Genomic DNA, 25,523 nt, shown 5'->3' with positions numbered 1-25,523 from the left:
GTTCTGCTTGTTAATCAATAAAGCAATGTTATGTAGAAATTCCAATATATTGGTTGTCTGACTGCTTACTTGTGTTCTGCCTGAAGTGCACTGAATCTCAGATAAAAGAACCTGTTTTATTCTTAACACCCTCCAGGACTTTTACTATGGTGGAGCATAAACTCTGTGATGTTTAGAAGTCATGGGAATTATTCCAAGCTCAGGGTGCACAGAGCATTATTCATTCATATGGACAAAGGAATTGCAGCTGGATGAACTTCCCTCAAAAACGGAGAAATGTTAACGGAAACTGAGATGTTCATTTAAAGAAGGCAAGACAAACATTGAATATGATCAAATAATAAATGTGCTGTTTCCTACTTTTGCTCTTCTGTTCCTTAACCCTTTGGGTACTAAATAGTAGGGTAGATGTGAAGCAAGGAGGCGAGGTGATGGACGACTGACGTAATCCACATTGCGGACATTGTACTCCAGCCATGGAGCCCTGTCTAGTAAGTCGACTTTTTCAGTTCCATCTCGGTGACCTTCATGATAAATCAAGCTCAAAATATTTTGAGTCCATATTGTGCCTATAAACGAGAATAAGTTTACTTAATTTCATTCATATGGGGACGAGGGTGGCACTGCGGTCTAAACCACAGAGCCTAGGGCTTGCTGATCAGAAGGTTGTGGTTTGAATCCCTGCGGCGGGGTGAGCTCCCGTTGCTCGGTCCCAGCTCGTGCCCACCTAGCAGATCAAAAGCACATCAAACTGCAAGTAGATAAATAGGTACCACTCCGACAGGAAAGTAAACGGCATTTCTGTGAGCTGCTCTAGTTTGCCACATGACACGGAAGCTGTCTGTGGACAAACATCGGCTCCCTCGGCCTATAGAGCGAGATGAGTGTCTCTGCATCGAAGAGCTTACTATTTGAATTGCAACACTGAAAAGAAATGAAAGAGAGGAAGGGAATCAACACAGCAAGCAGAGGCAGATTTAGGGACCTGGCTGCCTCCAAAGTGCAGTGGTACCTCGGGTTACACTTCAGGTTACAGACTCCACTAATGCAGAAATAGTCCCTCAGGTTAAGAACTTTGCTTCAGGATGAGAACAGAAATTGGGCAATGGCAGTGCGGCGGGAGCGGGAGGCCCCATTAGCTAAATTGGTGCTTCAGGTTAAGAACAGTATCAGGTTAAGAACAGACCTCCAGAACGAATTAAGTTCTTAACCTGAGGTACCACTGTACTTTGATTCAGTGGATTCAAACTTTGATTTTTTATCAGTGCATTCTAGGAACAGAAATGTTGACAAATGGCCAGTGAGACAAACATAATAGGCAAAAGGCAGTTGCAGAATCCTTTCTTCATGTCACCCAAGTCCTAAATGCCTATACAATGCAGAACTTCCCCCCTCTCTCCTCTCCCACTCCCAGTTATTGGGTCTTCCCCACCCCACCAACCCTCCAAGGCAGATTTGGGGAACACTGGGGACACAAGGGGAGAGAAGAGTGAAGGAAGTTCTGGTGTGGAAGTGGAAGTTATTGCATGGAGGGCACAACTGCATTGGATACGGATCCCTGTTATTATTGGCAAAACTGTGGCAGATAAATCCTGAAATAAAGAGTCACAGGATGAAAAGTTTTTAACAAAAGAATTTATCAACTCTATTTGACAAACACATACAAAATCCTAAAAGTCAGTGAATACAAGAAATCCCTTGCAACCAAATTTGAATGTTTTTGATGTGTATTTATATTGTTTTCAATACCTCAAACAGGTTGACACTGGTGGAAAACTCATTATTTCATCTCTTTTTTTGAAACAAAACAAAACATGGCCCAGTTCACCTTTATGTAACCAGGTAAGTTTCATACTACCCACATTGACCTCAATTTTGCATTTGGTTTTAAACTAGCATTAGTATAATACAGATACTATGTAGATATATGTCTGAAGAAAAGATTTATTGCTCAGATAAGTCCTGGCATCCAGCCCGCTTCGCTGCGCAGCTACCAGGCAGACCACCAGACTTCAAAGGCCAGATTCCAAAGGCTCTGAGCAACAGCAGAGTTCAGCAGCGGTAAGAGAAAGCTGCAAAAACTTCTTCAGTGTGCTTAAATAAAGTCCACTCAGGATTAAATAAAGTCCACTCAGATTTTGAAGGATTTTCAGAGTCCACATCAAGATGGACAGCTCCCAGTCTTTATAGTCAGAATTCCATGAAAGCTATTTCCCAGTAAACAATGCCACATGCAGAAACGGCTCATTTTGTTTTTGTTTATCATCTAAAGCTAATGTTTTCAGGAATACCTTTGCATAGAAAATGCACTTGATGGCTTCCTGTGTTCTCCTTGCTACTGTCCAAATGTATTCTGCAATCCCCTTTCAATGTCTTGGGCTTGGGCAGCTCCACAACTTTGTCTACCTCCTGTACCTCAGCTTTCCCCCCACAAAATCACAGGGTTTTTTTTTTATACAGCATGCCTGAAATTGTGAAATTGCAGTTTATTTTATGACTGCAGGGTTTTTTATTTCAAATGATGGCAAATCTCAGCTGTGCAGGGCCACCCAAGCCGGACAGGTCATAGCCAAGAGTTTAGACTCAATGTAATCCACCTGGAGAAGGAACTGGCAAACCACTCCAGTATTTTCCCAAGTAAACTCCATGGACATAAAAAAGGAGAAGCTTTGAGAAGAAAGTGAGAGTTTCCAAGGCATGCTCTGGTTCATGGGGTCACAGAGAGTCAAACACAACTAAGACGACTAAACAACAAGAACAAATAAAATGTAATTAATTTTATCTATGCTATTTCATGTCATCGTGTTTGCTGTGTGAAGTACAGGGGGGAGTATGTTGGGAATATCAAGCCTTTTATCAGAGGAACTGGCAACAATCGTAGGCACCCGGCTTGATTCCCGGATGACCTCCCTGGCTGCATTCCCCAGCAGACGCAGGCAAGGTCTCGATCGGCGATTCTTCTCAAACATGAGAAGAACACACCCCTCTTTCCTGCCCCCCCCCCGGGCAGGGGAAAGAGATAGACAGAAACGTATTTACATGCCTTTATTACTGTCTTTGCAGCATTACAAAAACGTGACTGCTCTCTTCAAACTCCAGCAGCCAAGAGAGACAAACTCTTCCTGGATAGGAATAAACGAAAGAGCTCATATTACACTCTGAGCTAATTCTGGTGCTTCGCACTGAGAATAGACTGCCCCTCTGATTCCCACGGCAGTCCCAACATTCCCATGTTGTTTACATTTCAAGCTAGCAGTTTGCAGCTGCATTGCATCCATATCGTAACATACTCCCCCATATGAATCAATGTGCGCTGCGAACATAGCTTGATCCAGAGAAGAAAACAAACAGTTGTTATACATATAACACTCCCCTGTTGTTTCAGTTCCGCCTTTGGAACTACCCACCACTGGTTTCCCCAGTGTACCTCTCTGGTTGTCTGACTTCCAAGGAACGAGTGCATCTGCATTACCTTGGCTAGGGAATGTAGTGTTATGCTTTGCAACTCCCTGTTGTGTCTTTGTCTCTGACTTAGACACAGCTTCAACCTGTCTTGAGTTGTCAACAATAGTAACACATGCAATAGCTGAGTTAGCAAACTCTTTTGAATACCTCTTGGGTGGTACACCCTTTGTAACTCTCTCGGACCTGCGTATGAGGTGCTGATCCCCTCTGCTCACTGGTTCAGTCTCAGGACTCTTTGGAGAACCAGTTCCAATAGTAAACAGTGGTTCATCCTCCACCTGTGAAGGTCTAGCCATTGTGTGAGATTTCCTCTCAATGACTGTGTCAACTGAGCTCTTTGAGCTATCACTGTCACTCTCAGTACCACTGTAATCAGTAAAATCATCATCATCATCTGAATTGTCCCCAGTGGGAAATGTGTGAACAATTACTCTCTCCTGTTCAGGAGCACTCTCTAGAAATTTTGTGAGAATCACCTGACCAGATTCAGACAAAATTACTCTGTAGAGACCCTTTTCATAACCCACAAAAATGCCTCTGGCATTCTTTACTCCACCTGGAGCTTCAGTCAAAACTTGAGACCCAAAAACCTTAAAATGGGCAATAGAAGGTTTTCTGTGGAATAGCTTTTCAAAAGGAGAACATCCTAAACCTTTTGAAACCTTTCTCAACCAAGAATAACAAAAACACAATAGCGATTCCGCCCAATACTCATGTGGCAAATGTGAACTCAGTAATTGCGCCTTCATCCCATTTTGCAATTCTTTGTTCACTTGCATACAGACACTTTTGTTCCATGCACCTGCTGAAACAGCAACCTTGTGCCTTATGCCTTCCTTATCCAGGAAATCCTGAAAATCCTGTAAAAGAAAAACTGGCTTTTCATCTGTGAAAAGACAATCAATGTTAGCATCATGAACAGTTTTAACCTTGTCACAAAACTCTTTAAACCTTTCTAAGGCTTCTTGTGGTTTCTGCAATATGTATATCCACATATAATGAGTGAAATAATCCACACACACAAGATAATATCTTGCATTGCCTCTAGATGGTGCTAGAAGACCAATCACATCAGCATACACTCGCTGAAATGCCCTGTTAACTTTGGTCGCCTTCTGGTCGTCCTTCGCCAAACCTGTAAGAGAAATCATGTTAGACTCAGATGCACTACACTTTATGCAATCACTTTGATCAAAAGTCAACAAATACAGTCCATCTTTCTCTCTGGCAGAAAGATACAGCTCTCCATCTTTGTAGATTTTGCAGCTTTCTCTATCATAGGACAAAGTCAGTCCTTTCTTTGTGATCTGCGAAACACTCAGCAGATTGAACTTTAAATCAGGAACCAAATACACATTGTTAATAGTCAAGTTCAGACTTTCAAGATACGCAGTTCCAAACCCAGTCGCTTCCAGCTCCTGGCCATTGGCCTGTTTCACAGTGAAGCTTTGCTTCTTAAATGTAGAAAACAGTCCTCTGTGCGACGTCATGTGTTGGGTGGCTCCAGTGTCAAGAACAAAAGCGTTCTCCATTGAAAATGCGGCTTTTGTTGACAGCAATGCCTTTGCAGGTTTCATCTGGGACTTGGTACGACTTTTGCCTGACGCCTCAGGCTTTGCAGAGCTCCCCTTAGCTCCCTTCTGTTGACGTGGCTTCTTACAATTCTGCTGAAGATGCCCAGTTTGTCCACAATTGAAACAACGGACAACGTTCAAAGCAACAGCCTGTTCTTCACTTGCAGAAGCAGTGGGGGTGTCAGAATTTCGAGCTTCTCTCCCCCTGTCTTTGACATCTATTGCAGCAAGGCGGTCTCTCTCATTGAGAATCACGGCACAAATTCTCTCTGCCAAAAGATCTCTGGCAGGTAGAGAACCCAGCTGACTTGCAACCGTTTTATAAGTCCGATTAAGGCTGTTAATAATCATGAAGCAGAATATCTCTTCCTGTAGAGGAAAATTGCATTGCGCCATCTGCTGGCGTAAGAATTTCATCTCTGTCAGATGCGCTTGCACATCTCCATCAGGCGCTAGCCTCAGATTGGTCAGTTTTTCAAAATGCAGCAACGCTGAAGCACCAGCATCTCTTTGGTGTATTCCACGCAGCGTTTGCCAAACTTCACGCGCATATTCCAAATGCTGAATATGCACAAGTTGATCATCTGAGACACACAGAATTATGGCCGTCCTGGCTCTCACATTCTGTGAATTCCAACCTGGCGTTGGTGCAGGAGGGATGGGGTTATCAATCACCCCAAAAAGCCTCTGATTCTCAAGCAGGGCTTTCATCTTTACAGACCATGAGGCATAATTGTCATTAGTCAGTGGAGGTGGGTAAGGTAAGCCTCCGCCCTTCTTGGTATCCATTTTGAATCCAAGTCTGAGCTCTCACTCTCAAGCCTCTAAAATCCAAGAGTCTATTGGGTTGTTTACTGCCTTGCACCTGGCAGCTAATCGCAGGCTGCTTTGGAAGTCCCTCCAAGAGCAGTGATTGTAGCAGACAAAACAAACGTTGTTTTTCTAGCCTCTTACAGTGTCAGCCTCACGTCCGTGTTGGCTAGTAACTTTCCACACTCATTTCAAGCTAACTTTTTCGAAGTAGCTGGAAAAAAACCCTGAAGTTTTGTTGCTTAGCAACTGGACATTCCTCCTTTGAGCAAGTAAACCTTATCAATCCCAAGAATGTGAAGAATGTGGCTGTCTCCCAGTGCTGTTCTTCTATCCAAAAAAAAAACAGCTTTTGTGAACCAGAGAAGATTCTATCTGCGTTCACTCTTTTAGCCCATAAATCAGCATACCTTGGGGTTCCGTTGCTCCTTGCTTATCAGCAAAAACGTCTGCGTCGGTGTTCAGCTGTTCGCTGTTTTCTCCATCCGCACGCTACCACAAACTTCTTTATCACCTTGCAGAGGATGAAGTACGATCCATCAACTTCTTTAGCTGCTTCCATGGATCGATGCCATCGGCTCCGTGCTACCATATGTTGGGAATATCAAGCCTTTTATCAGAGGAACTGGCAACAATCGTAGGCACCCGGCTTGATTCCCTGATGACCTCCCTGGCTGCATTCCCCAGCAGACGCAGGCAAGGTCTCGATCGGCGATTCTTCTCAAACATGAGAAGAACATACCCCTCTTTCCTGCCCCCCCCCCGGGCAGGGGAAAGACGTAGACAGAAACGTATTTACATGCCTTTATTACTGTCTTTGCAGCATTACAAAAACGTGACTGCTCTCTTCAAACTCCAGCAGCCAAGAGAGACAAACTCTTCCTGGATAGGAATAAACGAAAGAGCTCATATTACACCTGAGCTAATTCTGGTGCTTCGCACTGTGAATAGACTGCCCCTCTGATTCCCACGGCAGTCCCAACATTCCCATGTTGTTTACATTTCAAGCTAGCAGTTTGCAGCTGCATTGCATCCATATCGTAACAGAGTATGTGTGTCAAATCACTTCAAGGAATATATTTGGGGTGCATTTGTCTCTTATCAAACTTCACTGCCTTGAAGTGGCATGCAGCATGTGAGTACAGATTTTTTTCTACAGCTAGCCCTGTTTTCGAATTCTGATTAATCATTGCCATCCAGTAGGAATCAAATGCTTTCACCATCTAAAATGTTTGTGAGGCAGTTAGATAGTTCTCCCATTTATCTTTTTCAAACCCACTCAGATACACATTTGAGGGCCCTTTGCAATGTTTATCATCCTTGGGGTCAGAGGAGTTCCTCTGCAATCAGACTTTGTCACTTGTCTTGCACAACCTTTCTCCAGGGGAGTGAGGCGAGGAAGCAACAAGCAGCCCTGTCCTCTGAATTAAAGCCAAATGTGTTCAAGAACACTTTCCCTCATAATAAATTTGTTTAGGAATGAAGCGTTCAAAGAGATTATTCAGTACCATAAAAATAAATATTTGTTGCAGCCATCACAGTTCCCACCCAATTATTTGCAACACATGGATTGCTAATTGCACAATCATTCTTCAGGGGCCAAAGGTGAGTAAGTGACAAGCAGCATACAATAAAATTGCTCTTGTAATTCTTACGTTATTTTTTCTACAGTTCTGAAATTATACTATATCACACAGTTATGCACACCCAGCAATTTGGTGTAACCCACCAAAGTGACTTATCTTCATCAGGGAAATGATCAAGTATCCATATTGGTTTTGTCGGACCATTACAAGGAAATTACTTCTTGCCTGTTGTACTTCTACTCAAAATGGCTTCAAATAATCACAAAGATATGTTTCAACAATCACAGCAACAAATGTGCAACAAATGGATTGACAGATACTACAACATATGCACCCCCTGTTCTAGAGAAGGATCTGAGCAAGCAAATCTGTTCAGAATACTGCTTGCTTTCTTGCTTACAACACAGCTTTAGATGGACTGCAACAAATCTCTCAAGATCTGCACCATTGGTACACACATGCAAGACAGAGAAAATTTTTGGAATCAGACTCAGTTCACCATTGATGTTCCAGCAGAACCTGAAGAGAAGCCTTTCCATCTGCTCCTGAAAAACACTGTTAAAGCTTTCATTTTTTTTTGCAATGGCCATCATGTTTTCCCAGTCTCCAAGAGTGCCTGGCACTGTGGTGCTCAAATAGATAGTTGTAACGCCAGGTTGTCACAAAATGCCATCCCTAGTTGCTGCACAGAATCTGGCACCTTTATTGGGAGGTTCCAAGATCAACATGCACATTCTTTTAGTGTAATATCTCCAGATCAGAGTTGCCCAAAGCAGCCTCTGAGCTGGTTCCTGTGCTGCATGTTCTTGCCAGCCCTCTGTTGCCTTCCTTCACTTCTGCACTCTGTTCACTTCTGAACAGAGGAGCTGCTGTTGCAGTTGTGCTTAATTGCTGTTGCTAACCATCCAGAGCCAGGAATGCTGACCCCCCCCCATGACTCAAGCAAGGCGGTCATGAGAGGATTTCTGATACAACAGAATGTAATTAAGAAGAGAACCCAAAATGAAAAAAAGGATAAAATTTTGCAAAAAATAAAGGAAGGAGAGAAGAAGCTGAGAGCAAAACCAAAATCACAGGAGATCCTGAAAGAGATAAAGTTATATCAAGTACAATATATGAAATTGACAAATCAGGAAATAGAATGGAAGATCAAACAGATGAGACAAAAGACATTTGAATCGGCAAATAAATGTGGGAAATTGCTGGCTTGGCAAATGAAAAAAAGACAAAAACTTAATACTATTACGAATTTGGAAGTGGAAGGAAAGAATATCCAGAACCCAGTGGAGATTAGGAAGTGTTTCCAGAGGTATTTTAAACAACTTTATACACAGGAGAAGCAGAAAGAAATGGACATTGATCGATTTTTGAAAATAAATGGACTACATAAAATCTCTCAGGAAAACCAGCTAATGTTGAACTATAAAATAACAGATCAGGAAGTGGAAGGGCATGCAATTAGGTAAATCTCCAGGACCGGATGGATTGACTTCAAGGTACTACAGATCTTTGAAAGAATGGTTAGTACAACCACTGAAGGAAGTCTGTAACGATATATTGGAGGGGAAAAGGGCACCAGAGTCGTGGAAGGAAGCTTATATTACACTTATACCGAAAACAGAGACTGAAAAGACACAGCTTAAGAACTACCGCCCCATATCGCTGCTTAACATGGACTACAAAATTTTTGCAGATATTTTGGCTAAAAGATTAAAAAAGGTATTAACAGAAGAAATTCATAAAGACCAAGCGGGCTTTCTCTCGGGCAGACATTTGTCTGATAATACGAGAAATATAATTAATATTTTAGAAAAATTACAAGTGAATATTAATACTAAGGCAGTTTTGATTTTTGTGGACGCAGAGAAGGCCTTTGAGAACATCTCTTGGAGTTTTATGAAGAAGAATCTACAGGGGATGGGGGTAGGTCAAGGTTTTGAAAATGGTATAGGTGCAATTTATTCAGAACAAAAGGCAAAATTAATTGTGAACAATGTAGTGACAGAAGAGTTTAAGATTGAGAAAGGAACACGACAAGGTTGCCCAATCTCTCCATTGCTTTTTATATCGGTCCTGGAGGTTTTGTTAAATATGATCAGAAAGGACCAATTGGTTAAAGGTATACAAGTGGGGTGGGACGCAGGTGGCGCTGTGGGTTAAAGCCTCAGCACCTAGGGCTTGCCGATCGAAAGGTCGGTGGTTCGAATCCCTGCGGCGGGGTGCGCTCCCGCTGCTCGGTCCCAGCGCCTGCCAACCTAGCAGTTCGAAAGCACCTCCGGGTGCAAGTAGATAAATAGGGACCGCTTACCAGCGGGAAGGTAAACGGCGTTTCCGTGTGCGGCTCTGGCTCGCCAGAGCAGCGATGTCACGCTGGCCACGTGACCCGGAAGTGTCTCCGGACAGCGCTGGCCCCTGGCCTCTTAAGTGAGATGGGCGCACAACCCCAGAGTCTGTCAAGACTGGCCCGTACGGGCAGGGCTACCTTTACCTTTACCTTATACAAGTGGGAGCTAAACAGTACAAATTGAAAGCATTTGCTGACGATTTAGTATGGACTTTGCAGGAGCCAGAATCTAGTACCAAAAGGGTACTGGAATTAATTCAAGAATTTGGTCAGATAGCAGGTTTTAAGTTGAACAAGACGAAAACTAAGGTTCTAGAGAAAAATTTAACTGTGAATGAGAGAGAGAAGTTCCAGGAAGAGATAGGACTAACATTGGTTAAGAAAGTGAAATATTTAGGGGTTAATATGACTGCTAAGAATGCTAATTTGTTTAAAGATAACTATGAAAAATGTTGGACTGAAGTGAATAAAGATTTAGAAATATGGTCAAATTTGAAGCTATCATTGCTAGGCCGAATTGCTGTGATAAAAATGAATGTATTGCCAAGGATGTTGTTTTTGTTTCAAACTTTGCAAAGTTTGGACAAGATGGACTGTTTCAAGAAGTGGCAGAGAGATATTTCTAGATTTGTCTGGCAGGGCAAGAAGCCTCGAATAAAATTTAAGATACTAACTGATGCTAAAGAAAGAGGTGGATTTGCCCTGCCAGACCTTAAACTTTATTATGAATCAGCCGCATTTTGTTGGCTGAGGGAATGGCTGCTTCTTGAAAACATTGATGTACTGGATTTAGAAGGTTTCAACAATGTATTTGGTTGGCATGCATATTTGTGGTATGATAAGGTCAAAGCACATAAAGCGTTTAAAAACCATATTGTTAGAAAAGCACTGTTTAATGTTTGGATAAGATATAAGGATTTGCTAGAAAATAAAACCCCAAGATGGTTGTCACCAATGGAAGCGAAGGCACAGAAAAAACTCAATATGGAGGCCAATTGGCCGAAATATTGGGAAATTTTGGAACAAGATGGAGACAGAATAAAACTGCAAAGCTTTGAAAAATTAAAAAACAAAGTGCGAGATTGGCTCCATTATTACCAAATAATAGAGGCATATAATTTGGACAAAAAAGTTGGCTACCAGGTGGAAAAATCAAAATTGGAAACAGAATTGCTAGACCCTAAAATTAAGAATTTGTCAAGAATGTATAACTTGCTGTTGAAATGGAACACTCAGGATGAAACGGTGAAATCTGCTATGATTAAATGGGCACAAGATGTTGGACATAACATTATGATGGCTGACTGGGAACAGTTATGGACCACAGGTATGAAATTTATGGCATGTAATGCCCTAAGAGAGAATTTAATGAAAATGATCTATAGGTGGTACATGACACCAGTCAAGCTTCAAAAATCTACCATTTGCCCGAAAACAAATGTTGGAAATGTAATGAGACTGAAGGTACATTCTTTCACCTTTGGTGGACATGCCCAAGGATTAAGACATTCTGGGAGATGATTTATAATGAAATGAAAAAGGTATTTAAATATACCTTCTTGAAGAAACCAGAGGCCTTTCTCCTGGGCATGGTCGGCCAATTGGTGCCAAAGAAGGACAGAACTTTTTTTATGTATGCGACAACAGCAGCAAGAATACTCATCGCAAGGTATTGGAAGACACAAGATTTACCCACCCAGGAAGAATGGCAGCTGAAGTTGATGGACTATATGGAACTGGCGGAAATGACTGGCAGAATCCAAGACCAGGGAGAAGAGTCGGTGGAAGAAGATTGGAAAAAATTTAAAGATTATTTACAGAAATATTGTAAAATTAATGAGCTTTAGAAAAATGGTGGAATGAAGTTATATGGCTTTGGCAGAAATGTTATAAGGAACTAGGTACAGATAGATTGTTAATGTATTAAAGGGAAAAAACTAGTTTAGAATATGTTAAGATTAATTATAGGACAGAAAATAGATGAAGATGGAAAGGACTTGCTGAAATAGTTAATTGAAGTGGAATACAAAAAGGGAGGCGTGAGGAAGTCAATGAAACAAGTGAATGAAAGTTAAGACTGAAAATATTGGAAGTGTTTTTAATTGTTTTTTGTTTTGTTTTGTTAATCCAATGTTTCATGTAGTGTTTTTGTTTTTGTTTTTGTATTTTATTATGTTTAATTTTTCTTTTTTCTTTTTGTAATTTCTAAAAACTTTATATATATATATATATATATATATATATATATATATATATATATTTAAAAAGAGCTGGGGGTGGGGGCGAGGAGGAGGAGAAAAACCAGAGACGCTTGTTGCTTCTGCTAGCCTGACTGGACAAAGGAGAAAAGTTAGTCTAACTGCGCTGCGTAGCAGGGTACTGTATTTTTGCACAAACGCTCTCCTCCATTTGCACATTAGTTCATTTATCACTCCTCAAGTGTGCTGCCTTCTCAGCATAAAGCACAATTGCTGGCTTTGGTATGTTTTACTGGGAAGTAACTCCCTTTGGTAAACGAGGCTTCCTTCCTAATGAGGAAAAGGGATGACAAAAAGGGAATCTCTCCTTGCCCTCCAATTTCCCACAGCCACTACTGGTCTGCTTGTCATCACTGGGCTGTTATTAACATACAGCAACCATAAGACAAAAATATAAAATACAAAATGCATCAACACCACTGGACACCTTATACTTGCAGCAAATTAAAATTCCTAGAGACTCCTTTAACACAAGGTTGACAAAAAATGTTATGCTGAGAGTTGTGAGCCTGTACAAACTTAAGGAGTATTTGTTGCTTGCTGTTATTGCATATCCTTATCTTGCTTTTCCTCCAAGGAGATTAAGGCTGGGTACATTGCTTTGTTATTCTGCGGGGCATATCAGGATTATTCAACATTTCAGTTAAAGCAGAGAACCTGCTTTTCTGGCTCCATGCATGTTGACTTTTTCTTTAGTTGATCCATGAATGACAATATAGATTTTTATCTTCCTTTTCCTCCCAGAAGCCCAATGTTATTTTCATTATGACGCAATTCCCCTTTTGTATTTGCAACAACCCTCTGAGGTAAGGTAGCAGTGGGGTAAATTAGTATATTGTTATGAGTTTGTGGGTACTAGACACTTCTCATTTCCTGGATCCAATAAGTGTTAGAATTTAATCCAGGCTTGGGATGTTAAACATCTGGGTACAAGACTCGTGTATATAATGTTGTGTATTAGACACTTCTCACTCCCTGGAACAGGTGGCGCTGTGGGTTAAACCACAGAGCCTAGGGCTTGCCGATAAGAAGCTGGCGGTTCAAATCCCCGCAATGGGGTGAGCTCCCGTTGCTCGGTCCCTGCTCCTGCCAACCTAGCAGTTCGAAAGCACATCAAAATGCAAGTAGATAAATAGGTACGGCTCCGACGGGAAGGTAAACGGCGTTTCCATGCGCTGCTCTGGTTCACCAGAAGCGGCTTAGTCATGCTGGCCACATGACCCGAAAGCTGTACGCCGGCTCCCTCGGCCAATAAAGAGAGATGTGTGCCGCAACCCCAGAGTCGGCCACAACTGGACCTAATGGTCAAGGGTCCGTTACCGTTTACACACCCAGGAAATCACCTGGGGTGATGGACCATTAGCAGAACAACAGAAAGGAAAGCCAAAGAGGGGGGGGGGCTCTGCGCCAGATGCCAAATGGGAGAGGCCCCTCCTTCAGCTCAAAGCTAGTTAGAAGATAAAGCCAGAGCTTAGAGATATAGGAGCTGCTGTGATGCACACTAGAGAGAAAGAGGCAGAACTTGATGCTGGATCTCTGCTTGAATTCTATCCTAGGCTGTGCCTCTTATCAACCCTTTCATCGTAGGCTCAGGTTGTATAAATGTGTAAATAAACCATACTTCATAAGGACACTACAGTCTCCACTGTGCCTCATTTCCAAAAGCAAAGACAAATCCCTGGAATATTGCACTACTAAGATTGGGGTGGCATGCAAAAAGATGGACATCAGAAGTCTTAATTGCCAATAGATTGTGAGAGAAGGATGCAGAGGGTATAATCAACTTACAGTGTACCAGGCCCAAGAATTCCTGTTGGCATTTCTGGTTCCTCATGCCCACTCCAGGCAGCTGTTGCTTCCTTCCCTCAGCTCTTCTTCCCATGCTGTGCTATATATCCTTCCCCAGCTGAAGTCCTCTGGCTTACTCACTATTTTTGATGTCAGCACCAGGCCAGTGACCCAGAGATGGGCGGTGGGGTCAGGCTGGTACTAGTGATGTGCCCCTCTGAGCTCCTGAGACCTTGCCCAGGGCCTGATGTGTTTGATCGCTGCTGTCAGGTCTAAGTTTTCCTAGACCTTCAGGACGTGGCAAAGTGCACCCTCCTCCCTTCACCTACCCCATGCTCAAAGATTAACTGAGCCCTAAGCTATCTAAGTAGACAAGCAAGCAGGCAAGCAACCCTTCAAGTGGGTTGGGTCTGCAAGGATTTTTGCATGTGCTAGCATCTGTGTGTCCTTGGAGGAGATGGCGGCAGTGTTGGCAATAGCTCAGCATCCAATTTGCTCTAGTCCTCTCCCTTGAAGCAGAAGACTGCTTGCTGACTGGAAGAGGCACCAAGGTTGTTCCACAGCAGGCGGTGCCTGGCTTGAGGTGTCCAATGTTACAGGGGCAGAACATTTTTCTGGCAACCCGCTTGGTGCCTCTCTATTCTCTAGACTACTGGACTCCTCCCTGGGCTCAGACGCTTTGTAGGGTCCTCATTTCACCTCCTCCATCCCGCTAAGAACCTCCCCAGGGTTATTCAGAAGGACCTTCCTGAGCTCCTTCCATTGAACTTCAGGATCCAATCATTCCCTCTGTGACGTCTCTATGGGACTCAAACCACTTCATAAGGTTTAAAGAGCAGTAGTGGGAAATCTGTTTTAACCCTTTCTCTCTGGCCCATGATCCCAATGGAAATTCCCCCTTTACAACCTGACCCATGATAGAGATTGCTATGGGCATCAAACATGCACTGTCCATTTTCCCCACTTCTCCCCCCAACATATTCCTGACGCGGCCTCAAAAATGACTCTGTGGGAGTAAGGAGAACCCCACGAACAGTGTAGAGAGGAAGGTGAGGGGGGATAGTGCCAACCCGCAGGCTGAAATGTTTGACCTGATGGAATAATTGGAAGAGCATGAAGTTGAATTCCACTCACAATAAATAAATTGATGATGTGAATGTGTCGGATGATTTACATTGCCATCTGGGACAGCAATAGTTAGTTTGGTTTTTTTTAACAATAATTTTTATTAATTTTCAATTACAATAATCCAATGCTAGGCTCATTATAACGGTGCCAATTTAAAATACAATGAATAATCCTAATAGCTAGTTTGGGATTCCTTAACTTTTGCACATGGGGTCAGAAATTAGGACACGTTGGAATGTAGAAAGAGAAGAAGTGGACAATACAAATGTAATTGTTTTGTGGTGTTCTTTAAAAAATTACAGCACATATTAGAACATTAGGAAGCTATTAAGCCATATGAGATTTTGTTTTCTACTAACTCTTACAAATAGGGCTGGATTAAATGCATACAGTGCACTTTATTTCATCCTTCCAGGCTGAAGGCAGACTCATGATTCCTCATGGATGTTCCAGCAGAACTTGAAGGGCAGCTTTTCCATTCTCTCTTTAAAAAGGCTGTCAAACCTTTCACTTTGTGCGACTGTCATCATGTTCTTCCAGTCTCCAACAGTGCCTGGCCCAGGAAGCAGACAGAAAGAAAGTGCATTGTGGTGGTCAAATAAATATCCATAACTCCAGATATATTCCATACATAGATGCAATTGTCAGGGGAATATGTCATGGATTCTGCAAGCAGCACCAAGCCAGTGTGATCTACCATTAACTTACCTTTCCGAAGAAAATGTCCTTTGCTGTGGTCCATGACATGTGGTGGCAAGAAGTCATAGTTTGCCCTGGGATCTGCTTTCATTTTATTAAATGTAGCCTGATCCACAACAGCATCCACCTCCTTTTCCGTCAGTCTCTTTCCCAGGAAGTTGCATAATTTCAATACACAGCTTCTCAGATCCTGAAATGGAACGGGGTTTTAATGTCAGGCCACCCACAATAGAGAAACCTGACAGCCTAGAGACTAAAACTCATGGAATAGGCAGGATTACAAGCAGGGGAAACAAGCAGCCTGCATCTTTCTTTGCCTAGTTTGTAATAATTGCAATTGCATTATACTTTCATTGTTGCTTTAATTCCATGTGCCATGCAGAATGCATTATATTCTGGGGCAGCTCTGAGTCCACAAGTAAATAAATAAATGTCCCTGTTGAAGACACAAGGGAGGTTCTGTGACATCTCTACTCAGCATCAGAGGGCCTGTGAAATGACATATCTTGCTTGGGACCATGACACTTTATTTATAGCCCCATAATCCCTCAGGGGAAATGGTTATATGCACTATTTGCTGTCTAGGGTCCGAAAAGCTGCTCCTGAATCCATGGCCTGCTAGGCTTTGAAGAATCTTTAAGAAAGGAAGCGAGACTAGCAGGGGAAGAAGCAGCTGAGGGAACTTGCATAATTAAATTGCTTCCTTCCTCTATTTTTTAAAGGTGAGTTTTGCTGGATGTTTAATATCAGACTGGGTAGCATTTTGATAACTTACCTTCTTCATTTCTTCATAGGTAAGAAACAGAATATTGAAGTCATCCTTGTGAGAGTACCAGCCTTCCACATGGTCCAGCCATAAACTTCCATATACTGAGAGGATAAAAGTTGATTTGGCATAAAATGTAGATCAGATTATTTTTTGAAAAACATTCAGAGAGAAGCAGTACAAACATATAAATTCCATTAAAACAATTTAAAGAAAACATTTTAAGAACCAGCAGTGGAACAAACCACTAAACAGAAGCTGAATTAATACCACCCAACCTCACCAAACACTTTCTCAGAGAAGGAATTTGAAGAAGAGTTCTGCATTTTAAGGCTCCCTGCTGTGCTTCCCATCCCAATGCAATGAGAGAGTGATGGGTGGGCTGAGATCAGTCTAGCCTTCCTCCAGCCCCCTTCCTTCCCACTCTGGCAGTTTCCGTATATGGTGTGGAAGTTAATACTTGCAACATTTAGAGACACTGTCTGGGTTTATGAGTTATAACTTGACACAAATCTCTACACTTGATTAAGCATTGGGTGTTCCAGCTTGTAATGATTTGTAGCTGCTGCATCCTGATGCAGACAGCATACAAATCCACCTGATTTCCTTTGGGAGTTGGCCAGATCTATACCCTCCCTTCGGCATCAATGGACACCAGTCATCAGTGGCATAAAATGGTGTAGTTGGAGTCTGAGTTGGAGACGCTTTGTGATGCATGGATGTGGAATTTCCTCAGAGTAACCTATGGCATCAGACATGGCATTCTGAAAAGGTTCCTTAACACAGAGAGAAATTCTTTAATCTGCTGTCAAAGGATAAAGATGAAGGGACAAGAGTGATTCATTTTAGAGTAGCAATTCGTCCTTACCCTTCCCAGCCAAAAAGCTCTCCATGAAAATTCCAAAATCTTCTGCTTCTCCTGATTTGACTATAGTTTTGGAAAAATGGTAAAAGGAAACCAAGACATCCTTTGGGTTTCTGGCCACATAAACAACCTGCAGGAATAACAACAAATTCTTTCGATTTCTAAAATAATAAATGGATGGATCTCAGATATCTCTTGTTGTGCATTCTTGGTGCTTCCAAGTTGCTTTACAGCCCATGGCAGCCTCACCCTCTTTTGCAGCATGAATGTCACGTGCACAGTGCAATCCTATGGTGTTGAATGAGCTTATTCTTATTAAGTTTGTTGGATGGCACCCTTGTAATGAATGCCATTTTTTGTTCTTTTTAAATACTTTTATTTTGCTTTAAACAAATACATACAAATATAGACAACCAAAATTACAAAAGAAAATTACTTAATAATGATAATAATGAAAAAGTTAAAAAACTACAAAAAATATCAAAGTACATGGCATAAAACATAAGAAGACGGATGAGAAAAAAAGGGAAAGGGAAAGGGAAAAGGGAAAGGGAAAAAGAAGAAGAAGAGGAAGAGGAAGAGGAAGAGGAAGAGGAAGAGGAAGAGGAAGAGGAAGAGGAAGAAGAAGAAGAAGAAGAAGAAGAAGAAGAAGAAGAAGAGCCAGAACACAGAAAGGCTCATCTACTGTACGCTTCCATCAAGGTCACAACAGATCATTATTCTTATCAATTCTCTCGATCTGCATTCCAAGGAAACCCTCATCTTGGTATCAGGGAACATTTATCTATGAGGTATCATTCTAAACATAACCAGGTCTTTCTTGTTGAACCCTTATCTCCTAGATAATTATTTAAACATTCCCATTCTTCTTTCATCATCTTTTTAGGTTTATCTCGTAGTGCGTCTGTCAGCATTGCAAGCTTCAAGTACTCGTACAACGAATGCCATGTTTTGAATGGGCTGCAAGATGGCTGAAGACCACCACATAAAATGGATGCTGTTGATGAACTATTCATAAATTGTGCTGATCAAAGAGCAAATGGAATGTGCATGTTCTGGCAAAAGTACTGTACCTGCAAGGAAGTGGAAAGACTGGCTGTGCAATGCTAGTTACAAACAATGAGTATTGTACTATGCCAAAAGTTACAGAAGACCAGGTGCAAAGCATGAGAGTTGTGATATGACAAGAACATGTTAAGGGTGGAGGACTGCCAAGAACATGTCAAAGGCAATGAGAAATGCCAATATTCAGATGTGCATCAAAAAAGACTATATAAGATCAGGCTTTTCAGGAGGGTTGGTGTGTCGGATGCAGCCAGGATGCCGATGTCTGCCCACCCAATCCAGAAGAAGAGTGGTGAGTGTATGTGTGATTGTGTGAGTGACTGAGTGCGTGTTCCCTTATCTTGTTACGTGTTCTGCTTGTTAATCAACAAAGCAATGTTATGTAGAAATTCCAATATATTGGTTGTCTGACTGCTTACTTGTGTTCTGCCTGAAGTGCACTGAATCTCAGATAAAAGAACCTGTTTTATTCTTAACACCCTCCAGGACTTTTACTATGGTGGAGCATAAACTCTGTGCTGTTTAGGAGTTATGGGAATTATTCCCAGCTCAGGGTGCACAGAGCATTATTCATTCATATGGACAAAGGAATTGCAGCTGGATGAACTTCCCTCAAAAACGGAGAAATGTTAACGGAAACTGAGATGTTCATTCAAATAAGGCAAGACAAACATTGAATATGATCAAATAATAAATGTGCTGTTTCCTACTTTTGCTCTTCTGTTCCTTAATCCTTTGGGTACTAAATAGTAGGGTAGATGGGAAGCAAAGAGGCGAGGTGATGGACGACTGACGTAATCCACATTGCGGCCATTGTACTCCAGCCATGGAGTCCTTTCTAGTAAGTTGATTTTTTCATTTCCATCTCGGTGACCTTCATGATAAATCAAGTTCAAAATATTTTGGGTCCATATTGTGCCTATAAACGAGAATAAGTTTACTTAATTTCATTCATATGGGGATGCGGGTGGCACTGCGGTCTAAACCACAGAGCCTAGGGCTTGCTGATCAGAAGGTCGTGGTTCAAATCCCCGCGATGGGGTGAGCTCCCGTTGCTCGGTCCCAGATCATGCCCACCTAGCATTTCAAAAGCACATCAAAGTGCAAGTAGATAAATAGGTACCGCTCCGACAGGAAAGTAACCGGCATTTCTTTGAGCCGCTCTGGTTTGCCAGAAGCGCCTTAGTCTTGCTGGACACATGACTCGGAAGCTGTCTGCGGACAAAAGAGTAATCTGCGACTGGACCTAATGGTCGGGGGTACCTTTACCTTTTACTTTAATTTCATTCATTGTCATGAATGTACTTAGTGCTTTAAAGAGTGAAATAACTGAAACAACATGCAATGGGGTGAGCTCCCATTGCTCGGTCCCAGCTCGTGCCCACCTAGCAGTAGATAAATAGATACCGCTCTGACGGGAAAGTAAATGGCATTTCTGTGAGCTGCTCTAGTTTGCCACATGACCCGGAAGCTGTCTGTGGACAAACATCGGCTCCCTTGGCCTATAGAGCTAGATGAGCGCGCAACTCCAGAGTCATACGCAACTGGAACGGTCCAGGGATACCTTTACTTTTACTTTAATTTCATTCATTATACTAACTACATGTACTTAGTACTTTAAAGAGTGAAATAACTGAAAACATGTCTCTGCATCATGGAGCTAACTTGACAGCTGTCAAGATCTTCTATACCTCATCACCAGGCTCTCGCGGAACACTCCCGGGTCCGGGGGGTGGTGCTTTCGCTCCCAAATTTAAATCTTTTTCTGCAGGCTCCCCTGCCTCCAATGAAATTCTTATAGTGCCAAACCATGAAATTAAAGTCTTTTACAAGAAAAAAGAAAAAAAAATTCTCCTCAACCTTAGTTAGCAGGTCCTTTGCTTTAAGTTGTTTACAGAGAGGGAAGGCTGACTTCCTGTTTAGACCTTCCCCGGTCGTGCCAAATTTAAAAAGAAAATTTTCTTTAAAGTTCCAATTCCGTACTACTCACGAGTTGTTGCTTTAGAGTCCAAATGTTCACAAGAAGAAGTCAGCGCTCTCCGACAAACGGCTATGCGGCTTCACTCCGCGGGAGGAGCAATCGACTCTCAGCACCGCGCCGCTCACCCCGTCCCGTTCCGGAGCCTTTAAAAAGCCTCCTTCGTGGCTTGGGGGGGCGCAAATGGTGCCCGCCGAGTCCCCACGCTCACAGGCTTCACCCGCCTGTGATTTTTTGAGGGTCCCAGCTTCGCCGCAGTGGTAAGACCCGATCCCGCGGAGCCGATCCCTCCGGAGCTCAGAGGGAATCCGCCATTAGTTGTTGGCGCTAACCCGGAAGTCCGGCTTTCTTTCCATTGTGGATGAGAAATGGCCAGTGGGACAAACATAATAGGCAAAAGGCAGTTGCAGAATCCTTTCTTCATGTCACCCAAGTCTTAAATGCCTATACAATGCAGAACTTCCCCTCTCTCTCCTCGCCCACTCCTGGTTATTGTGTCCTCCCCACCCCACCAACCCTCCAAGGCAGATTTGGGGAACACTGGGGACACAAGGAGAGAGAAGAGTGAAGGAAGTTCTGGTGTGGAAGTGGAAGTTATTGCATGTAGGGCACAACTGCAGTGGATACGGACCCCCCCCCCCCATGAGTGGCAAAGCATTTGAATGTTTTTGATGTGTATTTATGTTGTTTTATAAACCTCAAACATGTTGAGAGTGGTGGAAAACACATTATTTCATCTCTTTTTAAAAAACAAATCAGAACATGGCCCAGTTCACCTTTATGTAACCAGGTACTACCCACATTGACTTCAATTTTGCATTTGGTTTTAATCTTGCGTTAGGATAATACAGATACTATGTAGATATATGTGGGTATCCAACAGGGTTGAATTGAAATGATGGTTCAACCTACGAAAAGGTACTCTTACCTGATTTTGGATAAGTGATTAAAAATACATCACTGTCTCTTATTTCAAAACCCTCCAGGGAATCTAAGTACTCCACTGAAGTAAATGCTGACAGGAGATAAAATCCTTTGTATGTTAAAAGGTATTTCTCGTCTGGTTGCATTGCCTGCCTAAGAATAAAGAAAAGAGAATAGTTCTCTCTATTATACGACAATGGGGAATCACAAAGAAATAGAGGTGTCATTTTGTGAAATCCTACTCCTCCTGCAGACCCCATAGCAGAATCCCATGCTTCTCTTCCATCACAGGTGAGCACCATAAAGGTCCATCATTTAAAGAACAGAGACTTGACCCGTCATTGAGGCAACAAAGCATTATTTCCCCCCTGCTTTAAGTGTTTTTTAAAATGGTGCTGCTTTCAACTCAAAGCTGGCTTTGCCCTACACAATAAGGCTTTTCTCTCTCACCCCCACATAGTTATTTCTCAAGTTCATGTGTGCAGCATGCAAAGTAGCAGCCCTTGGCCTCACTTTATGCTGCCTGGCATCATAGTTTGGTCAGTGCTGCTATCCTGACACTCATTCTTGTACTCAGGGGAGGTGTGAAGGAAGCAAAAAACTGCTCCCTGGAAATGGATCCAAGGGAAATGAAAGACGGAATCTGTTGGGAACTCTTGCCATTTCCTCCTGGGTTCTTGATCAGCTTCAAGAAATTGGGGTGACGTATATTCCGGGCTTCCTGGGACCAAACCATAGATGTGCCTGGGGACCACAGGGTGGCAAAGAGAAAGGTATTGGTCACCGCCCATCTGGCTTCCATTGCCAGCTCTGGCTGAAACTGCTGCTGAAATGTGGTGCCCAAGGAGGTTCTATGGAGGGAATGCTGCCCTCAGCTTCATCTATGATAATACAGAGAGTTGGCTAGACATACAATGGGCCCTGTAGGAGCAGGTGCTCCCATACTGAGACACCACTGCCAAAATATCCCTTTCTTTTTTTGTCTCCTCCCTGTGCCAATTTCTCTCCACCCACGTAGCGTCTGACAAGGAAGGCACTTGCTAGGGTGGGCTCAGTGCATGGTATAAGGAGGCGGGGAATTATTAGGGGAGAAAGTTCAAGGCTCCATTTGGTGCTGAGGAAACCAAAGTTGTCGCCAGTTGTCGCCAGGCCTTTTATACCTGTTGGGACATTTCAGGCCGTAATATAGAATATGATGCATGACATTGAGATATACCACCTTGTGTTATTATAGATGAATGGGTGCTTTATAAACATTTAAATAAAAATAAAATCCATTGCTTAAAAGTAATAAAGAAATAAAATGCCATGAAGCCTGAAAATCACTTTAATTCTCTATATAAGTCTCTATATTAATTCTCTATATAAGTAAATCTCTGGTAGCACAAATGTTGCATTCTGTGTGACACCATAAAATAATATGAACTGTGACAAGAGTTTCCATGCATCTGATGAAATACCTTATTGCCCCTCAGAACTCTTGCAAGAAAGAGTAGATTACTTGTTTGTCATTCGGTAGTCCTGCTTTTCCCTGGAAAGTTTAATTTACAAGAAAACTTACCTACCTTTTGTTTTTAGAGTCAAAAAGTGTGGGAGAGAGAGGGAGAGACCGATCTCTTCTGTAGCTTAGAGTATTTCAGCTTTTCAAGGCTCACGTTCAGAGCTCTCAAGGAAACTGCTTTATAGAATTCTGTTAACTAATAAGAGTTTGATTAAATCGATGCCTCCTCCTTAGTAAATCATTCCTTGCAAGTTATGCAAGAAAAGAACGGTAACACAGGAGCATCGAGGCACATAATCTAAAGAACAACATGGGAAGAACTTTGCACAAGCAACAGCCAATATCAACAGTGGTCTTTGTCCGTTTAAGAAATAAATGCAGTATTATATCTGGTCCACTAGTAGAAAATGGGCTCAAATGGTACAAGAGACCTGAGATTCACCAATGGATGTCTATTTGTACACACATGCCTGCACTGACATACACCCCAATAACACCAACTTTAACTCCAAAATTATCCCTTTTTGTTGTAATCCAGAATGAGGCAGCTAGACTGGTGACTGGGAGTAGCCGCCGAAACCATATAACACCGGTCCTGAATTATCTTAATTGGCTCCCAGTCCGTTTCTGAGCACAATTCAAAGTGTTGATGCTGACCTTTAAAGCTCTAAATGGAATCAGTCCTTTATAATTGAAGGACCGTCTCCACCCCCATCGTTCTGCCCGGACATTGAGGTCCAGTGCCGAGGGCCTTCTGGCAGTTCCCTCGCTGCGAGAAGTGAGGTTATAGGGAACCGGACAGACGGTAGTGGTTCCTGCCTTGTGGAATGCCCTTCTAGCAGATGTCAAGGCAATAAACAACTATTTAACTTTTAAAAGTTAAACCCCTGTATAGGGAAGTTTTTAATGTCTGATGCTGTATTATTTTTAATATTCGGTTGGAAGCCACCCAGAGTGGCTGGGGAATAAATTTTTATTTATTTATTTATTTATTTATTTATTTAATAATAATAATAATAATAATAATAATAATGATGATGTGGCGTTTGTACGGAGCCCCCGGTCGTCTCACGGACTATTGACCCATACACCACTAATCCACTGCCACCGACCAGGTCCTCCCTGGTAAAATCACTTCAGTCTCAGTCAGCTTTTCAATTCATAAAGAAGAGTGTATTTTATTTCAGACTTAAAACAAAAGTATTACAGCATTCCAAACAGTGTTCCTCTTTACTTTCTTAGTCTTAGGTTCCTCTCTCTATCTCTACTACCACCCCACACTCAAGGACCAACTGCCCTAACTGTCTCTCTATTACCAACTGCCTTTCCCAACCAGCCAACCCACTCAAAAACCAACCAACTACCCACCCACAACTCCCAACGAACTCCCAGAACTCCTCCCAGAACTCCTTTATAGACCCACTGACTCCACCCCTGGGTCCTGTCTGTGCAATCTATTTAACTATTTCCCCTTCAGCACTCTCTCATATATGGTAACGTCACATACCTCCCCCCTTAAGAAGTTACGATTCAGGAGGGTTAACTTCTTAAAGTTACACTCCTGATCAAACAGTTTTGTATGTGGTTTTGTTTTTTTACATATATATATACACATACAAAAACAAGTAAATTGTTGATTGTCTTTGTTCATCCTTCACTCTCTGGTTTTCGTGATAAGGCATCCGCCACAATGTCCAAGGATTCTTTCTCAACCGTTGAGAGGTGCTTTTCTCTAGGCAGTAACTTTCTGCTGATGTAGGTGATTGGATATAGGTTTCCTTCTGGTCCTGGCTGGCTTAAAACGGCCCCGTTTCCGGTTTTTGAAGCGTCCTCCTGTTACACGGTAGGGGTTCACAACAATGGGTTTGGCTTCCCCTGTGTCGATCCGATGTTCCACACCTTTGGCCACTCCTGGAATATTACTGAACAAGGATTCATATTCCAGCAAGATCTGTTTTGCTTCCTCTGGCTGTTTAAGGGTTAAAGTCGGAGCCAATTTTATGTCTGTTAATCTACTCTGGGACTCTCTCTTGTTCCCCCAGCATGGTATGTCTGGTTCACATGGATCCTCTCGTAAGGCATACAGTTTCCATTTTTCTGTTCTAAAATACGGTTTGATCATATTTACATGCACCACTTTTCGCCCTTCCTCTCCTTGCTGGATCACATAATTTACTTCATTCATTTTGGCTTTTGTTTTGTCTTGCCCGGTGCCTCTTCTCTGACATATTCACAGGCTTGATAGCATTGTTTTATTTGTTTCCCCATTTCTGGCCAATAAAAATTTTGAGCCACTCTCTGTTTTGTATGTGTAATACCCACATGCGCTCCAAATACACTGTTGTGAGCGTGCTGCAGGATTTTGCCTTGGTATTCATGTGGGATTACTAATTGTCTTCTCACTTCTTCACCCCCCCTGCATGGTGGGTCAAGGACTTCTCGATATAAAATGTCCTTGCTCAAACAAAACCGTTCTGGGCACTCAGGAGTTAACGGCCTCTCCGACTCGGCTGCCTCAAAGTACTTTTGTAACTCAGTATCTTCTTTTTGTCTTTTCTTTCCTCACACTGATCATTCCTTTGCTGTTCTTCAGCATTGTCTGCCTCTGCTACTGTATCCACCCCCTCAGGTTTAGTTGACTATGAGCTCCCTTTTGCTCTGGTAACTATGAAAGTACTCTGCACATGTTCTAAAATGTCCCAACCAATGAGCACAGGGGCGGGAATTTCTTCCAAAAGGGCTACCTGCCGCTTCCCTGTCAAATTTTTGAAC

At 42.4% G+C, this 25,523-nt stretch overlaps 1 protein-coding gene and 1 long non-coding RNA gene across 2 annotated transcripts in view; one reads left to right on the top strand and one right to left on the bottom strand.

Annotated features, from left to right (window-relative positions):
- Nucleotides 1-15,064: 15,064 nt before the first annotated feature.
- LOC307213410 (uncharacterized protein) overlaps nucleotides 15,065-25,523 on the bottom strand; it is a 36,508-nt gene continuing 26,049 nt past the window's right edge. The window contains 8 exon segments of the mRNA XM_079971278.1: nucleotides 15,065-15,506; nucleotides 15,662-15,842; nucleotides 16,428-16,522; nucleotides 17,287-17,413; nucleotides 19,059-19,267; nucleotides 21,255-21,403; nucleotides 21,764-21,858; nucleotides 24,592-24,720. Coding sequence (XP_079827404.1) covers nucleotides 15,382-15,506; nucleotides 15,662-15,842; nucleotides 16,428-16,522; nucleotides 17,287-17,413; nucleotides 19,059-19,267; nucleotides 21,255-21,403; nucleotides 21,764-21,858; nucleotides 24,592-24,720 — 1,110 coding nt within the window. The 3' untranslated portion in view covers nucleotides 15,065-15,381.
- On the top strand, nucleotides 17,873-18,745 carry LOC307213398. Its single transcript, XR_013837504.1, has 2 exons — nucleotides 17,873-18,074; nucleotides 18,170-18,745. It is a non-coding gene; the product is annotated as an uncharacterized lncRNA (long non-coding RNA).

This window comes from Podarcis cretensis (genome assembly GCF_951804945.1).
Source record: "Podarcis cretensis genome assembly, chromosome: 3".
In the NCBI taxonomy this organism is placed as follows: Eukaryota; Metazoa; Chordata; class Lepidosauria; order Squamata; family Lacertidae; genus Podarcis; species Podarcis cretensis.
This window is presented reverse-complemented; position numbering and strand designations above follow the sequence as displayed.